The 17,267-nt window shown below is 43.3% G+C and overlaps 1 protein-coding gene across 2 annotated transcripts in view; it reads right to left on the minus strand.

The window, feature by feature from the left end:
* Positions 1 to 11,938, minus strand: part of LOC307066277 (zinc finger protein 525-like) — a 47,790-nt gene extending 35,852 nt beyond the window's left edge. For both annotated transcript variants that reach the window (XR_013811367.1, XM_079723386.1), the window contains exons 1-3: positions 11,901 to 11,938; positions 9,713 to 9,771; positions 4,387 to 4,476 (exon numbers count right to left, since the gene is read on the minus strand). Coding sequence is in view for 1 of the 2 variants with exons in the window: in XM_079723386.1 (XP_079579512.1) it covers positions 4,387 to 4,401 (15 nt within the window). In the remaining variant the exon portion in view is untranslated. The remainder of the gene's footprint in view (positions 1 to 4,386; positions 4,477 to 9,712; positions 9,772 to 11,900) is intronic.
* Positions 11,939 to 17,267: the final 5,329 nt, after the last annotated feature.

Raw genomic sequence — 17,267 nt, forward strand, 5'->3', positions numbered from 1 at the left:
AAAACGATGAAATTAGAACACCCCCTAACACCATACACAAAAATAAACTCAAAATGTATTCGAGACCTAAATGTAAGACCAGACACTATAAAACTCTTACAGGAAAACACAGGAAGAACACTCTTTGACAGAAATCACAGCAAGATCTTTTTTGATCCACCTCCTAGAATAATGGAAATAAAAACAAAAATAAACAAATGGGACCTAATGAAACTTAAAAGCTTTTGCACAGCAAAGGAAACCATAAACAAGACAAAAAGACGACCCTCAGAATGGGAGAAAATATTTGCAAATGAATCAACGGACAAAGGATTAATCTACAAGATATATAAACAGCTCATGCAGCTCAATATTCAAAAAACAAACAACCCAATCCAAAAGTGGGCAAAAGACCTAAATAGACATTTCTCCAAAGAAGACATACAGATGGCCAAGAAGCACATGAAAAGCTGCTCAATATCACTAATTATTAGAGAAATGCAAATCAAAACTACAATGAGGTATCACCTCACACCAGTTAGAATGGGCATCATTAGAAAATCTACAAACAACAAATTCTGGAGATGGTGTGGAGAAAAGGGAACGCTCTTGCAATATTGGTGGGAATGTAAACTGACACAGCCACTATGGAGAACAGTATGGAGGTTCCTTAAAAAACTAAAAATAGAATTACCATATGATCCAGCAATCCCACTACTGGGCATATACCCAGAGAAAACCACAATTCAAAAAGACACATGCACCATAATGTTCACTGCCGCACTATTTACAATAGCCAGGTAATGGAAGCAACCTAAATGCGCATCGACAGATGAATGGATAAAGAAGATGTGGTACATATATACAACGGAATATTACTCAGCCATAAAAAGGAACGAAATGGGGTAATTTGTAGAGACATGGATGGATCTGGAGACTGTCATACAGAGTGAAGTAAGTCAGAAAGAGAAAAATATTGTATATTAACGCATATATGTGGAACCTAGAAAAATGGTACAGATGAACTGGTTTGCAGGACAGAAATTGAGACACAGATATAGAGAACAAACGTATGGACACCAAGGGAGGAAAGTGGCATGGGGGGTGGTGGTGGTGTGATGAATTGGGAGATTGAGATTGACATATATACACTAATATGTATAAAGTAGATAACTAATAAGAACCTGCTGTATAAAAAAAGAAAAAGAAAAAAGAAATAAAAAATTTGAACCGAATTATAACTAGAGAAATTTAAAAAGTAATAAAAATCCTCAAACAAAGAAAAACCCAGGGCTTCCCTGGTGGTGCAGTGGTTAAGAATCCACCTGCCAATGCAGGGGACACAGGTTCAAACCCTGGTCTGGGAAGATCCCACATGCTGTGGAGCAACTAAGCCCATGTGTCACAACTACTGAGCCTGCGCTCTAGAGCCCACGAGCCACAACTACTGAGCCTGCACTCTACAGCCTGCAAGCCACAACTACTGAGCTCACGTGCCACAACTACTGAAGCCTGTGGGCCTACAGCCCATGCTCCACAACAAGAGAAGCCACCACAATGAGAAGCCCGTGCACTGCAACAAAGAGTAGCCCCCACTCGCCACAACTAGAGAAAGCCCACGCCCAGCAATGAAAACCCAACACAGCCAAAAATAAATAAATAAATAATACTTAAAAAAAAAAAAAAAGAGGGCTTCCCTGGTGGCGCAGTGGTTGAGAATCTGCCTGCTAGTGCAGGGGACACAGGTTCGAGCCCTGGTCTGGGAGGATCCCACATGCCGCGGAGCAACTAGGCCCGTGAGCCACAACTACTGAGCCTGCGCGTCTGGAGCCTGTGCTCCGCAATAGGAAAGGCCGTGAGAGTGAGAGGCCCGCGCACCGCGATGAAGAGTGGCCCCCGCTTGCCACAACTAGAGAAAGCCCTCGCACAGAAACGAAGACTCAACACAGCAAAAATAAATAAATTAATTAATAAACTCCTACCCCCAACATCTTCTAAAAAAACCCAACTTCTAAAAAAAAAAAAAAAAAAGAAAAACCGGGGACCAAATTCTATGAATATTTACAAAAGAATTACCACTAATCCTGCTAAAAATGTTATAGAGTTGAAGAGGGAACTCTTGCAAATTCATTCTATGGAGCCAGCATGATTCTGATACCAATCCCAGGCAAAACCACAACAAGAAAGGAAAACTAGAAACCAATACCGCTGATGAATATTGATGCAAAATCCTTAACAACGGGGGCTTCCCTGGTGGCGCAGTGGTTAAGAATCCACCTGCCAATGCAGGGGACACGGGTTCGAGCCCTGGTCCGGGAGGATCCCACATGCCGTGGAGTGACTGGGCCCGTGCGCCACAACTGCTGAGCCTGCACTCTAGAGCCTGTGAGCTGCATCTACTGAAGCCCGTGTGCCACAACTACTGAAGCCCACGCGCCTAGAGCCCGTGCTCCACAACAAGCGAGGCCACCGCAATGAGAGGCCCGTGCACTGCAACGAAGAGTGGCCCCCGCTCGCTGCAACTAGAGAAAGCCCACGTGCAGCAACGAAGACCCAATGCAGCCAAAAATAAATAAATAAAATAAATAAATTTATTAAAAAAAAATCCTTAACAACGTACTAGCAAAATAACTTAACACCACATTAAAAAGATCTGACATCTTGATATCCGAGTGATTTTATTCATATAAGGCAAAGAGGAGTCAACATACAAAAATCAATTAATGGGATACACCATATTACAGATTAAAGGAAAAACACACACAGGACCATCTCAATTGATGCAGAGAAAAGCATTTGACAAAATTCAACAACCTTTCAGGATAAAACACTCAACAAACCAGAAAGAGTAAATTCTCTCAATGTAATAAATGCCATTTATGAGAAAAGCCCAGCTAACAACATTCTCATTGGGGACAGACTGAAAGCTTGTCCTCTGAGGTCAGGAAGAAGGCAAGGATGCACACTCTCTGCACTGCTGCTCAACAGAGAACTGAAACTCCTAGCCAGAGCAATTAGATAAGAAAAAGAAATCTACGTTATCCAAATTGAAAACATAAACTTACCTTCTTTGCTAGATGACAAGGTTTTATATGTAAAATCATAAAGATTCCACAAGAAACCTGCTATACCAAGAGTGTTAGAAAAGTTGTTGTATACAAACTCCAAATGCAAGAATCGGTTGCATTTCTATACACAATGAACAATGTCAAAAGAAAACAAGGAAACAATCTTATTTACTATAGCATTAAAAAGGGACGAAATATTTAGGAGTAAATCAGCCAACATGGTGAAAGACTTGTACAGTGAAAACTACTAACCATTGCTAAAAGAAATCCAAAAAGATACAAATAAATAGAAAGACAACCTGTACTCATGGGTTGGAAGACTTAATACTCTTAAAATATCCAAGCTACACAGTGTTATACAGATTCAATGGACCCATTATCAAAATTTCCATAGCAATGTTTGCAGAAATAGAGAAAAAAAAATGCTAAAAGTCATACGGCAGTTCTAGAGACCACAAATAGCCAAAAGTCTCTTGAACAAGAAGGTGGAGGCCTCCCTTTTTATTTCAAAACATATTAAGAAGTAATCAAGATGGTGTGGTACTGGTATAAACACAGATACATAAACCAAATGAACAGAACACACACACTACTCAGAAATAATCCTTTGCATATATGTAAAATGTATTCACAAGTGTGCCAAGATACACATAGGGGAAAGGAGAGTATCAATAACAATGGTGCTGAGAAAACAGACCGACTAGGAAAAGAATGAAGCTGGAATCTTGCCCGTATCAGAAGTAAAAACTTCTGTCTATCAAAGGACACAATCCACAGAGTGAAAAGACAACCTCTGAGGAATGGAGATGATGAAAGTAATTTAAAGCATTTCCAACTGCCAGAGATTTAGGTTGATTTCATAGTTTAAATTTGATGATAAACTAAAACACCCTCTACCACTGATGTCTATTTTTGAACTTTCCGTTCTATTACCAATCATTAAGATTTAAGGAGAGTGACTCACATTTTTAGCTTGAATTGCCTTAGAAAAAGTCAGAACAAACTGCTCCAATTGGTCTGATTTTCGGATTTTATCAGGTATTGTGCATGTTAATACCTGACTTCCAAGTGCAACTTCTGTACCCTGGTTGACAGAAAGCAGACAGTGCATCCGGATGGGGCCCCTCAACAATCCCTGCTGCCCAAGAGCACTGACACCACGTCTCCAATGCATGGGTGTGAAATCTAAGTGGGGACAACAGACCCTGAGGGAGGGCTCCAGGTGAGTGTGATGTACAGGTGTCAGGCAGGATACTTCAGAGTCAGAGAAGATTAGCAAGTCCAAAAAAGGGCATTTCAGAAAAAACAGACTGAGAATCAACCAAAAATATGACTTTACCTGAGAAAGAGCCATTCCCGACTCCTTTTCTTTCCTCTCCCTCCTCTTCTGAGTTTCTTCCTCAAGCAACGTGAGTCTTTAGAGGTTGACCTTGAAAGTTGAAAACAGGCTGTTTAATGCTTAGAATCGACACACCCCCTTCCTGAGTCACAGCCACACACACAGGGAAGCCCTCAGCATGTGGAACAGACAGTCCTCTGCTGCCCACTGTCCCAGGAGGGGCTCAGGACAGTAACTCCCACACAGAGACCAACAGGTGAGTTTTCCACACTTTGCTTCAGATCTCGCTCCTCTCCTGGTGAGGCCCTCACGTACCCAGCAGCGGCGGGCACCTCAGCTGGACCCGACGATCCCCTGCAGGTCACAGACCAGCCCTGATCCATCCCCACGCAGAGCAGAGCCCTCAGCCTCAGCCCAGATCTCAGCCCTCGGGAATGGGGGGACCCAGAGTCCTGATGCTCAGTGACGGATCCAGATTGGACTCACCTGGGGCAACATAAATATTACCGAGCTTTGGTCCCACACTGACTACATGAAGAGGAATCCCTGGTCAGAGGGTACAAGACATGTGTATGCATAAAGCCTCATCGATCTAATGGGAAGCCTGCGTGGAGCACCACGCACAGGAGGCAAGCCCAGCACGGCCCCCACTTGCTTATTCTTTCCCAGCTTTACTGAGGTGTAATTGAAAAATGAAAATGGTGTAAATGTAAGGTGTACAAAGTGATCCTCTGACAGATGTGTATACTGTGAATAATTATCACTATCAAGTAAGTCACACTTCCATCAACTAACAATTACCATTTTGTGTGTTGTGAGGACACTTAATTGTTTCTCTGTGAGCAAATTTCAAGTATACAGAAACAGTATAGGCAGCATGCCTATCATCAGATCCCCAGAACTTATTCATTTTACAACTGAAAATCTGTATGCTTTGACAGACATCGCCCCATTTTCCCTACCACCCAGCTCCTGGTAACAGCCCTTCTACTCTATGGCTCTATGAGTTTCATAATTCTAGTTTCCATGTACAATATCTGTCCTTTGTCAGGCTTATTTCACTTAGCATAATGTTCTCTAGGTTCATTCATTTTGTCATAAATGCAGGATCCCTGATTTTTCATATTTATATACAGTGAGTAACATTTCATTATACATATTCTATACATACTATACAATATACAGTATATGTTTAGATACCACGATTTTGTTACCCATCGTTTTGTCAGCAGACATTGTGGTTGTTTCTGTTCCTTGGCTACTGCAAATACCGTAATACTCATGAGACTGCAGATGTGTCCCTGAAAACACTGATTTCCTTTCCTTTGGATATCTGCCAGAAGAGGGTTTAATAGACTGTGTGCCTGTTCTATGTTTAATTTATTGAGGAACCTCCATATTGTTTCCCAATTTAGCGGTACCATTTACACACCCACCAACAGCACACAAAGGTTCCCTGTTGTCTGTATTCTGCCTGTGCACATATTTCGGGAGGGACAGGAGTGGATGACAGAGTACCCAGCACTGGCTTGGCAGCAAGAAAGATGCAGCTGCATCTTCCCAAGGATGAGCCCCCGGACTGCAGATCACGGCAGTGTGGCTGCCCTCTGATTCTTGCAATAATCTTTCCCAACAACACGAGACTTGATGACTCTTTTCAAGTTGGGCCCACAGACCCATCCCTAGCAGGACCTCCTTCCTAAAAACATTCTGCAGTCTTAAGCTTAGTACTCATAATTTCCAGTCTAGACTCAAACAAACTTACAAACTCTCATGGGGTCCAACACAGTGTCCATACAGCCCATAATGATTCCCTCATCCTGTTACACAAGGACAGAAAACATTTCAAGCCCTAATAACTCATGCATGAGGGATAATACATAAGAGGACACCCAAGGACCCACTAGACACAAGGCGCCGTATTTTCATTTACAGTGATCCAGGCAAAACGCTGAAATCTCCAAAAAACTACTAAAAAGACAGATATTTCCAATGATGCACATGCCCCAGTGAGACGCCAACATCTTCCAAGGCAACACTCCAGATTCTCTTTGCATCTTTCCAAATGCATATGAAACTTTCTTCACTGGCAACACCAAATACTCAAAGATACCAAAGTTAACGCAAAAAATGATCTCTGAGATTTTCCCTATATTACTCTATTGGTGGCATGATGATGCTTGCCCTCCTAAAAGAGCCAACAAAAGCCAGTGTGTGGAGTGGATGCTGGGGGGCACGCTCTAGATCCAGCCCCTTAAGACCAAGGCACCCATCCTCCTGCACCCAGAGCTCCCTGTGGGCTCTGCTCAGGCCATAGTTCTAACAGTGGAGGATAAGATTTCTCTCAGCCAAATTCCACTTTCTTCACTGCTGCTCACGTGTGATCATGAGTTATCAAATCAAACCCATGCAGGCAAATGTCAGTCTCAGCACTGATGTCCCAGGGGACCTGAGCTAAGACAACAGGGCACCTCAAACCATTCCATGCAGGTTCTCCAACAAACCCACTTCCAGGTTCTCCAGCCTGAACTGAGACATTCCTTTCCAACAGATCCACACAGCCCTCGATCCCGTAACTACACTGGGGACAGGTGCACACACCATTCACCGGGCTCACCTTGATGCTCCCACTTGCTGCCATATCCCTCCTGAGGTCCCTACAGGCTCCCCTCCACTTTCCCCATTTTTCTACCTCTCCTCCATGCATGATTGACTAAAGGAGACTAAAAGGCACAGGAATTTCTTGGCAAAAGGATCAAAACAGGAACGCACACAAGCTGCCACCCAAAGGATATTGGGCATTCAGTATGAAAATCAAGAAACACCCTCTGGGCTTCCCTGGTGGCGCAGTGGCTGGGGTCCGCCTGCCAATGCAGGGGACACAGGTTCGAGCCCTGGTCCAGGAAGATCCCATATGCCGTGGAGCAACTGGGCCCGTGCGCCACAACTACTGAGCCTGCGTGCCACAACTACCAAAGCCCGCGTGCCTAGAGCCTGTGGTCTGCAACAGGAGAGGCCACTGCAGTGAGAAGCCCGCGCACCACAATGAAGGGTAGCCCCTGCATGCCGCAATTAGAGAAAGCCCGTGCGCAGCAACAAAGACCCAGTGCAGCCAAAAATAAATAAATAAAATAAATAAATTTATGTAAAAAAGCAGAAAAAAGAAAAAAAAAAAGAAACTGGTCCTCCTGGGAAAGTCTGCCACCACCTGGGGACATTATGGAGTCTGGGTACAAAGGCATTTGAGATCAGGGAGGACATCTCAAAGAGAGGGTCCCCAGGTCTCAGTTTCCTGTTGTCCCCACTCACACCGACTTGGAAGATATTGTGGCTCTTTGAGGGAGGCCTCCTTCATGCCCCATTAGGTTCCCCTTCTGCTTCCCCTTAGCGCAGTGAAACGACTACCGCTGATTCTGAGCAGATGAACTGCTGGAAGGCAAAGCTCCTGTCCAAGGTGGCGACTGGTCCCTGGATGTGCACAGCCTGGAACACCTGGGGGCTATAGCGGAGCAGTCACACAGGAGACTAAACACGGGGACAACTCAGCACACTGCATGAGGACATCCATGGGCTTTTTAGGACTTCCTATGTTTTGGGGCTCTTCTTTTCAGTAATTTAGTAGCCACATGGGGTAAAGATCAATTACGGCTGAGCTGTCCAGAATGCAGGAAACAGCCTCATCACCTGCCCTGTTCTCTTGGTCTCCCTTGAGGATTATCCGGCCCAACCCACAGTCCTAACATCTAAAGACATCTCCAATATCAGGTACTGCAGCCATCCTGGGAAGGAGAGGAACACTGTGAGCCCTTAAATAAAGGGTAACCAGGAAAGACTCAAAATAATCAATGGAGAAAGGCTTTCAGGTGAGGGTGATTGACTTTAAAGGCAATAAAACCTGGTTAAAATGATAGAGATTGTCAAGGCAGGATGGGGAGCCCTGAGTATAGACCCGAAGGGCCTGAGCCACGGTGATTTAACAACAAAAGGTAAGAGCGGAAACTAACATCTGAGACAGATGGCGTTTGGAAACAGAGAAAAGGTGAATGTGACCAGAGCCAAGTGAACCATGAGAAAAGCTCCCAGGATGAGGCTGGGGACACTGGCAGGGCCCTGAGGATGAAACAGGGCTGAGCAGCCACAGGGAGGAGTCGGGATTTTCTCCTGAGGACAAATGGAAGCCAGTGGAGGTCTGAGTGTCAGCAAGTGACAAAAATCTCCCTTGAGATTTATCCTTAGTCATGGAAGACACCTGATGATGGTCTCGCTGACTTGGAGCCTAGTTTCCTGCCTCCATCCTACTGGTTTTTTTTTTTAGTTTTTCATTTTGGGAGGTCTGGGATCCATTTAAAATTCTAATTACCAGGGCTTCCCTGGTGGTGCAGTGGTTCAGAGTCCGCCTGCCAATGCAGGGGACACGGGTTCATGCCCCGGTCCGGGAAGATCCCACATGCCACCGAGCGGCTGGGCCCATGAGCCATGGCTGCTGAGCCTGCGTGTCCGGAGCCTGTGCTCCGCAACGGGAGAGGCCACAGCAGTGAGAGGCCCGTGTACCACACACACAAAAAAAATAATAAAATAAAATAAAATTCTAATTACCAGTGGACACTCCCTCCAAACCAGAACCGCCACACACAGACACACGCCCAATCTGGCCAATCATTTCAGGGGTCAGTGTTGCTCACACTCAGAGTTTCTGGTCTAGTCTCTCATCTCCATGTTACAAGTGGGCTCCCTGAGGCCCAGAGGAGAGACATTTATGACAAGGTCTGAGCTGAGTGAATAGAACCGGGTGTGACTGAATTCTGAAAAGGTCACCTGATGGGCAAGTGGGCACAGTTTGTCTTTATCAACCGTCCCATTTAACACCAGGACCACCTTTCATGGGCCTGAACAAAGGAAACTTCTCTTTCAAGGTTCGATCACACCGATACCAAGCAGGTAATTCTTCTTTATCAGAAAATTGCAGTAAAATATTTAAAAAACACAGAATTGCAAATATATATCCCTGGTGCAGAAAACATTGTAAGGGATCAGCTTAGAAATAAGATCTGAGCAATCCTTTTCATCGTGAGTAGAGGGATGCTGTTGGAAGAAGGTTCCAAGTCAATCCCACCCATCCTTCCTCATTTGCACAGAAGAGTCAAAAGGGACCTGAGGGAAACATCTTCATATCACCTCATAGCTCACTATTTTCACCGACCACAGAAAACGGAAAAAAAGGAACATCAGACTAACTGTTTAAACTAGGTTTTGACTGTTACTATAAAAGATCATTGACATCTTTGCCAAGTACTCCTCAAAATAATCTAAAGTTATTTCTACTTACCAAAGAAAACTTCAAATATATTAGATGAAGAGCAGAAAACACTCAGGCCAGGAATGAATCTGAAACAAATTTGAAAAAGAAATAATGTGTGTATTCTTCTTAATCTAAAAATCTGGTATCAAAGTTTTAAAACAAAAACTGAGGGTAGGGCTTCCCTGGTGGCGCACCGGTTGAGAGTCCGCCTGCCGATGCAGGGGACACGGGTTCGTGCCCGGTCTGGGAGGATCCCACATGCCGCGGAGCGGCTGGGCCCATGAGCCATGGCTGCTGAGCCTGCGCGTCCGGAGCCTGTGCTCCACAACGGGAGAGGCCACAACAGTGAGAGGGCTGCGTACCGCAAAAAAAAAAAAAAAAAAAAAAAAAAACCTGAGGGTATATCACATTTGGAAAAGAATGACATGACTAGAATATTGGAGACTAAAAAAGCTTATTTCAGAAGTTAAAAATGATTTATAGGAAAGAATAAATTGAATGAACTAAGATTTATTCCAAGCTACAAAAAGAACCATATGTAAAGCAAGAAAAATGTAAATCCATTAAAAAAAAAATGTTGCCTTAAAAAGCCACCACCATATAGTGACAGAGTCAGTCATTTCTTGCCCCACTTCTCCTCTCCCCTGACTTCTACCCCATGTCAGGAAAAGGTATGGGGGTGACAACTGAGTGAATCAAGTCACTGCCTGCTGGCTCAACAGGGTTTGCAAATGGAAGTTTATCTTCTGATACAAATAATAACAAAAGGCACAAGCCTTATTGACAGGAGTTTTGCAATTCGCATCCTCATCTGTATAATTTCAAGAAATTTTAAATGTATTAGATTCTAAAGACACGCATCAATATCATCACAACTTAATCATCTATATCCAAACAACTCACCATCCACCTGGATCCAATTTACCCTCTCCACTTTAACTACTAGGTGTTTCCATTTCATTCTGTTCACCTGTCTCCCTATTTCATCTTGGTCTGTGTGTCTCTTTTTATTCCCCTCTACACTCCTGCAGTTTCTCCCCTTATTTCTTCCCTCACACCTGTCCTGCCCCACTCTGCAACTTATTTCCCTTAGAGATGCTCTTTCTCTCCAACCTTTCTGATTCTGTCAAAAATCTGTAGGTATTTCTGCCTCTTGTTTGCCTCATCTCTGCCCTCCGGGTTACACTCCTTCTCTCCCTGTTACTCTCCCTTCCTCCCCACTCTCTGGCACCCCAGATGGCTGTGCTTCCTTCCTGCTCTTGTCACCCTTCGGCTTCTTTCTCTGCCAGCACCATGATGCACTGAAGTCCATGGTTCCACGTTTCATCCTCTCCACGTCTGACGTACCTCACCACGGTTCGCTTCCTCCTCCTCCAGGGCAGCTTTCCCTATGTGGTTTTCCAATCCCTGGAGATCTGGCTTTTTCATTTACTTCTCTATTTTAATCACCTGCTACTTTCAAGGCTTACTCTCTTTCATTTTATTACCTCTTTGAAAGTCCCTCAGCCACCCTCTACGTTCCCACCGGTTCTCCCTCATGCTTTTCTCCTTCGCAGCTTTAATCTTTCTCAGTCGCTCAGTCTCTGCTTCTCCTGATGCCCCTCGCCCATTTACGGGGCTGGAGACTGAATAAGATGCCCGCGGACCGGAAGAGCACATTTTTTAATAGAGCTGAATATGACACGGAACACTAGGTGTCACAAGCCTGACCCAGGTCACCTCCCCCAACGCGGGGTGAGGGGAAGGGCTGACCAGGAAGGGGAGGCCTGTGTGGCAGAAGGACCGGCCTGAGGAGACGCGAGGACAGGGGGGCTGGGAGGGAGGGAGGGGGTCTCCGGAGAGGGGCGGGCTCTGCAGAACCCCAGGACCGGGGGGAGGACGCGGCCTGTCCGGGAGCGGGGTGGCCGGCGCTGCCCTCCGGGGGCCGAGAGGGCGAGGCTGCGGGGCGCGAATCCACCTCGCGGAAGAGGACTTTGCAGGGGGAGAGCGGAGGTAGTAAAGAGTTTTAAACAGGAATATGTCGCCAAAGACGGTTTCTACGTGGACCGAAGGCTGAAAAAGCCAAGGGAACGGACCAGCCTCAGAAAAAATTAAAACCCAAACGAAGATACCCGACCTGCAACTGCAACGTCTGGATTTACTCTGGGACGGGTGCGGCGGAGGGTGAGGTGAGGGGCGGGGGGGCTGCACAAATTTACACTGGAAAGAAACTTACGCTCCGCTCTGCAACCTTGGCTCAGCACTCCACTCTCCGCGTCCTTAGGAAAGGGCTCCTGGCGTTCGAGGCAGGGCTTCCGGGGCGGGGCCTGGGCGGAGCGCCAGCGGCGAGGGGCGGGGCGAGGAGAGCGCCCAGGTCTGCGCACTGAGCGCGAGAGGGACGGGCAGGGAGCCGGGTGGGGTTGGTGCGCCTGTTACCTTGACTGCCTTCCTTTAAGTTACTGGCTGTAACAGTTTTCACGTAAAAGCTTACGGCTGTGTGGGCCAGTTATGTCGGAAGCCAAGATATTTCCTCTTAAGACTAAAAGGGTTTAATAAAAACCTATTTCTCACAGCAAGTTGTTCTGACGTCCTGCTAGTGAGGCTGAAGCAATTCACTGGTCTGGGAACTTGGGTCTCCAGGAGCGGAGAGGGTGGGGTTGACGTGGGCCATTAGTTGGATCCAGGAACACTTCCTAGATTGGAATTGATTTAAGCAGCTTTAAGAAATAAGAATGGGGCTACTCTATTACATATACAAATAACAAATACAAAACTCCCCCTGGGTAGAAATGGGCTATTTCATACTGACACCCTACAAAACTGCTTTTCTTTTTCTATTCCCCATTCACGCAGAAGGGCAAACTCAACATAATGCTGAGTTCCGCAAACTCAGGGACAGTATCTGGAGGTCTGAAATGGAAGACTAGGACATGTGATCATTTAGGTCACTAAAAATTGCCTTAAAAACAGCAATATATATTTTTAAAATTGTTATAAACTGCATTATTCTTTCTTTTATCCAATGTGTTTTAATTATTTGCCTTTCTAAAACTAACTGTAAACAGTGACATGAGAGTTGTATAAGCAACACTTTATACAGTGACAAACATCACAGTATAAGTTTAAGCTGTAGAGCATAAGTAACTGAGTGACATATACTGTGAAATGATTATCACAATAAGTCTAGTTAGCATCCAGAATTTCATATAGATAACATAAAAAGAGAAAGCAAAATAGAACAAAAAACCTTTTTTTTCTTTTGATGAGAACTGCATTATTGTTTAAAAAACTTACTCTATTCCACACTTGGGAGAATTACTTTTAAGTATCTTTCCCCAAAACTTTTAATGAAATTCCACTTAAATACATAATAACACAATGTAATTTCAAATTGATATGTTCATTATGAACATAATTAGAATTTTTCACTCTTTATTTCCAAATATATTTTAGTTTTTTATTTTCTATTTCTTAAAGTTTTGTCAAGGGTGGGTAACAAAGCCTGAAAAATAAGTCTTCAGAAGATACTGGGATTTATTTCCATTTAAAGAATAATTAAGTTGCAATATTTCTAACCGCATTTAGTAGGGAGGTATATTCTCTTTAATTTGAACCCTAAAGAAAGTAAAACTAGATTACCAAATATACAGTAACTTCATTTGGACCCCCAATATTTTTAAGGCAGTATCTGTTAGATAACATCTACTATAAACTATGCTTTATCACATCCCTACATGTGAAACATTTCAACCAGAGAGACATGGGAATCCATTGAAACAGGATGATGTTTACATAGGGAAATTAGCATACTTAAAGTATTTTCAGGTAAAATGAGCAGACTGTCCTGGTGTATAACTCACAGTAAGTTTAATTATCATGCATCATCTCATATAGATAAAATGAAGAGAAATCAAAATAGGAGAAAAAAACCTTTCTTTGATGAGAACTGCATTATTCATTTTTTAAAGTTTTTTTTTTAATGTGGACCGTTTTTAAAGTCTTTATTCAATTTGTTACAATACTGCTTCTGTTTTATGTTTTGGTTTTTTGGCCCCAAGGCATGTGGGATCATAGCTCCCCATCGAACCTTCAAGCCCCTTCACTGGAAGGCAAAGTCTTAACCACTGGACCACCAGGGAAGTCCCCATTATTCTTTAAAATACTTACTCTATGCCACACCTGTGATGAATTACCTTGTGAACGTATATGGTGACTAAAAAATTCCTTTTAAAAAAAAAGCAAAATAAAAAGATCTTAGAAGAACAAAATACACTTAAGCTAGCAGAAGGTAGGAAAAAGGATTAGAGACAAATGAAATGTAGAATAAAACCAGAGAAAATGACAACAGTACAACACCGTTATTTGAAAAGGAAAACAAAACTGACAAATCCTTATCCAGATTAACAACAAAGGGAAGACTCAAATGACTGAATCAGAAATCAAAGAGGGGACATTATAGCAGATTACAACTGATTCTTCAGAAATTTTTTTTTAAATTTAGAAGAAAATATTTAGACAATTCTATGCCTAAATATCAGATAACCTAGAAGAAATGGATAAATCCATACAGAACACAACCTACCAAGACAGAATTATAAAGAAATTAAAAATCTGAACAAGCCTATAACTTTTAAGGAAATTGAACCAGTATTCAAAAACCATTCAGCAAAGGAAAGCAAGATAGCTTCACTGCAAAATTCAACCCAACATTTATAAACAATTAAGACCAACCTTCCAAGGACTTCCCTAGTGGTGCAATGGTTAAGAATCTGCCCGCCAATGGAGACATGGTTCAATCTCTGGTCCAGGAAGATCCCACATGCCACAGAGTGAGTAAGTCCGTGCACCACAACTACTGAAGCCTGGACGCCACAACTACTGAGCCCACAAGCTCTAGGGCCCATGTGCCACAACTATTGAGCCCACATGCTGCAACTACTGACGCCCGCACGCCTAGAGTCCATGCTCCGCAACGAGAAGCCACGGCAATGAGAAGCCCCCGCACCGCAACAAAGAGTAGCCCCCGCTCGCCACAACTAGAGAAAGCCTGCACGCAGCAATGAAAACCCAACCCAGCCCTCCAAAAAAAAAAGACCAAGCTTCCTTAAAGTCTTCCTGAAAATATGAAGAAAAGGGAACCGTTCTAAATTCCCTCTACGAATCCAGAATTACTCTAATACCAAAGTCAAAGACACTACAAGAAAACCAAAGAATAAAATTTCTAATGAATAATGATGCAAAAATAAATAATAGTAAGCAAAAATCAACACATTTAGGTCTTCTCTGGTGGCGCAGTGGTTGAGAATCCACCTGCCAAGGCAGGGGACATGGGTTCGAGCCCTGGTCCGGGAAGATCCCACATGCGGCGGAGCAACTAAGCCCATGCACCAAAGCTACTGAGCCTGCACTCCAGAGCCCGTGAGCCACAACTACAGAGCCCACGTGCCACAACTACTGAAGTCCATGCACCTAGAGCCATGCTCCGCAACAAGAGAAGCCACTGCAATGAGAAGCCCACACACTGCAAGGAAGAGTAGCCCCCGCTCACCACAACTAGAGAAAGTCCATGCACAGCAACGAAGACCCAATGCAGCCAAAAATAAATAAATAAATATTTTTTAAAAATCAACACATTTAAAAAGACCATCATGACTAAGGGGAATATATTTTTTTCTGTTTTTTTTTTTTTTTTTTTTTTTTTTTTTTTTTTGCGGTACACGGGCCTCTCACTGTTGTGGCCTCTCCCGCTGCGGAGCACAGGCTCTGGACGCACAGGCTCAGCAGCCATGGCTCACGGGCCCAGCCGCTCCGCGGCATGTGGGATCTTCCCAGAACGGGGCACGAACCCATGTCCCCTGCATCGGCAGGCGGACTCTCAACCACTGCGCCACCAGGGAAGCCCTTTTCTGTATTTTTAAAAAATTTATTTGGTTGAAGTATACTTGATTTACAATATTCTGTTAATTTCTGTCGTATAGCAAAGTGAATCACTTATACTTACAATACATATATTCTTTTCATATTCTTTTCCATTATGGTTATTAAGGATATTGAATATTGTTCCCTATGCTATATAGTAAACCAATGGAACAGAACAGAATGCCGCAAAATAATCCTTCCCATTATGTAAAGTGTTTTGACAAGGGTACCAAGACTACACAAAGAGGAAAGGACAGTCTCACTAACAAATGGTGCTGGGAAACTAGATATCTACCAGCAAAAGAAGGAAGCTGGAACCTTACCCGCATCAAACGCAGAAATTCAGTGTGCCAAATGATACCATCAACAGAGTGAAAAGATAACCTCTGAGGGATGGAGGTGACAAAGTCATTTAAAGAACACCCACATGTCAGAGATTTAGGTTGATTTCATAGGTGAAGACCAATGATGGAATACCTTCTAGCCCTGAGGTCTCTTTCTGAACCTTCCATTCCACTCCCGACCACTGAGATTTTGAAGTCAGTGACTCACTCATTTAGCTTCAATGCATTATACTAAGTCTGAACATATTTCCTCTAATATGTCTTTTCCAGAATTTACCAGGCATTCTTGCAAATGAATACGTAACTTCCAAGTGCAGATTCTTTATTCCTGGTTTACAGAAAGTGACAGAGGGGGCTGTTGAAACTTATGATCTTACAGCCTATTGGTCAGAAGCACAGGTGATAACGTACATTTGTGATGCCATCTGAAGTGTGTTGAGAGGGATGGCAGTCCTGTGAGATCTGTAGGATCTCATGCGATCTCAGTACAGCCAGTGTCAGAATTGAGCTGAATTGTAGGATACACAGCTGGTGACCCAGGAATTGCTTGTTGTGCAGAAAACTCCTCACACATCGGTGACCAAAAGTGTCAGAAGTGTTCTATGTGAGTGTGTTCTGGTGTGAGACATAGGAGACACAGAGGAAAGAAACACACAGTAGGAAGAAATGGATTTTTTCCTCCACAGGAGGAAGAAAATCAAGTTTTTCCTTTGTAAGCACACCCAACATAATGAGATAATTTTTCAAGATCTTCCAAGTACTTTACCAAGACAAACCATATTTTTGGCCATCAAAAAGTCTTGATAAATTATAAGAATTCAAGTTATACAAAATATTTCTATGACCAAAATGGAAAAAACAGAAATCAATAACTAAAAAATATCTGGAAAAAGTATAATGGAAAATAATGACCACAAATATATGGAAAATAATGACCTACTAATGAACAAGGCTGGAACAAGGAAGAAATTACAAAGGCAATTAGCATGTATTCTCAACTGAATGAAAATGAAAACAGAACATATGAAATTTACAACTGACCAGTACTTCAGGAGAAATTAAAAACTTGAAAATGGATACCAATTTATTAAAACATCTGAAAAGCTAAGGGCTCTTTCTTTTTTGTTTGTTTGTTTGCTAGGGTTTTGGTTATTTTGGTTATTAATGTGAACTTCCTGCTTGGCATGGGACTTACGTCCATAACTGAGTTCATCCAGTTCTGAGGCTTACATAGGCAGAGGAAGGCAGGACCAGGTAAAAGGGCAAGTCTTGAGGTTATTTACAAACATTTGATTATGATACACCACTTCAAAATGTTATAACTGAGAACACATAGGTCA

The sequence above is a fragment of the Hyperoodon ampullatus genome, assembly GCF_949752795.1.
Source record: "Hyperoodon ampullatus genome assembly, chromosome: 18".
Classification (NCBI taxonomy): domain Eukaryota; kingdom Metazoa; phylum Chordata; class Mammalia; order Artiodactyla; family Ziphiidae; genus Hyperoodon; species Hyperoodon ampullatus.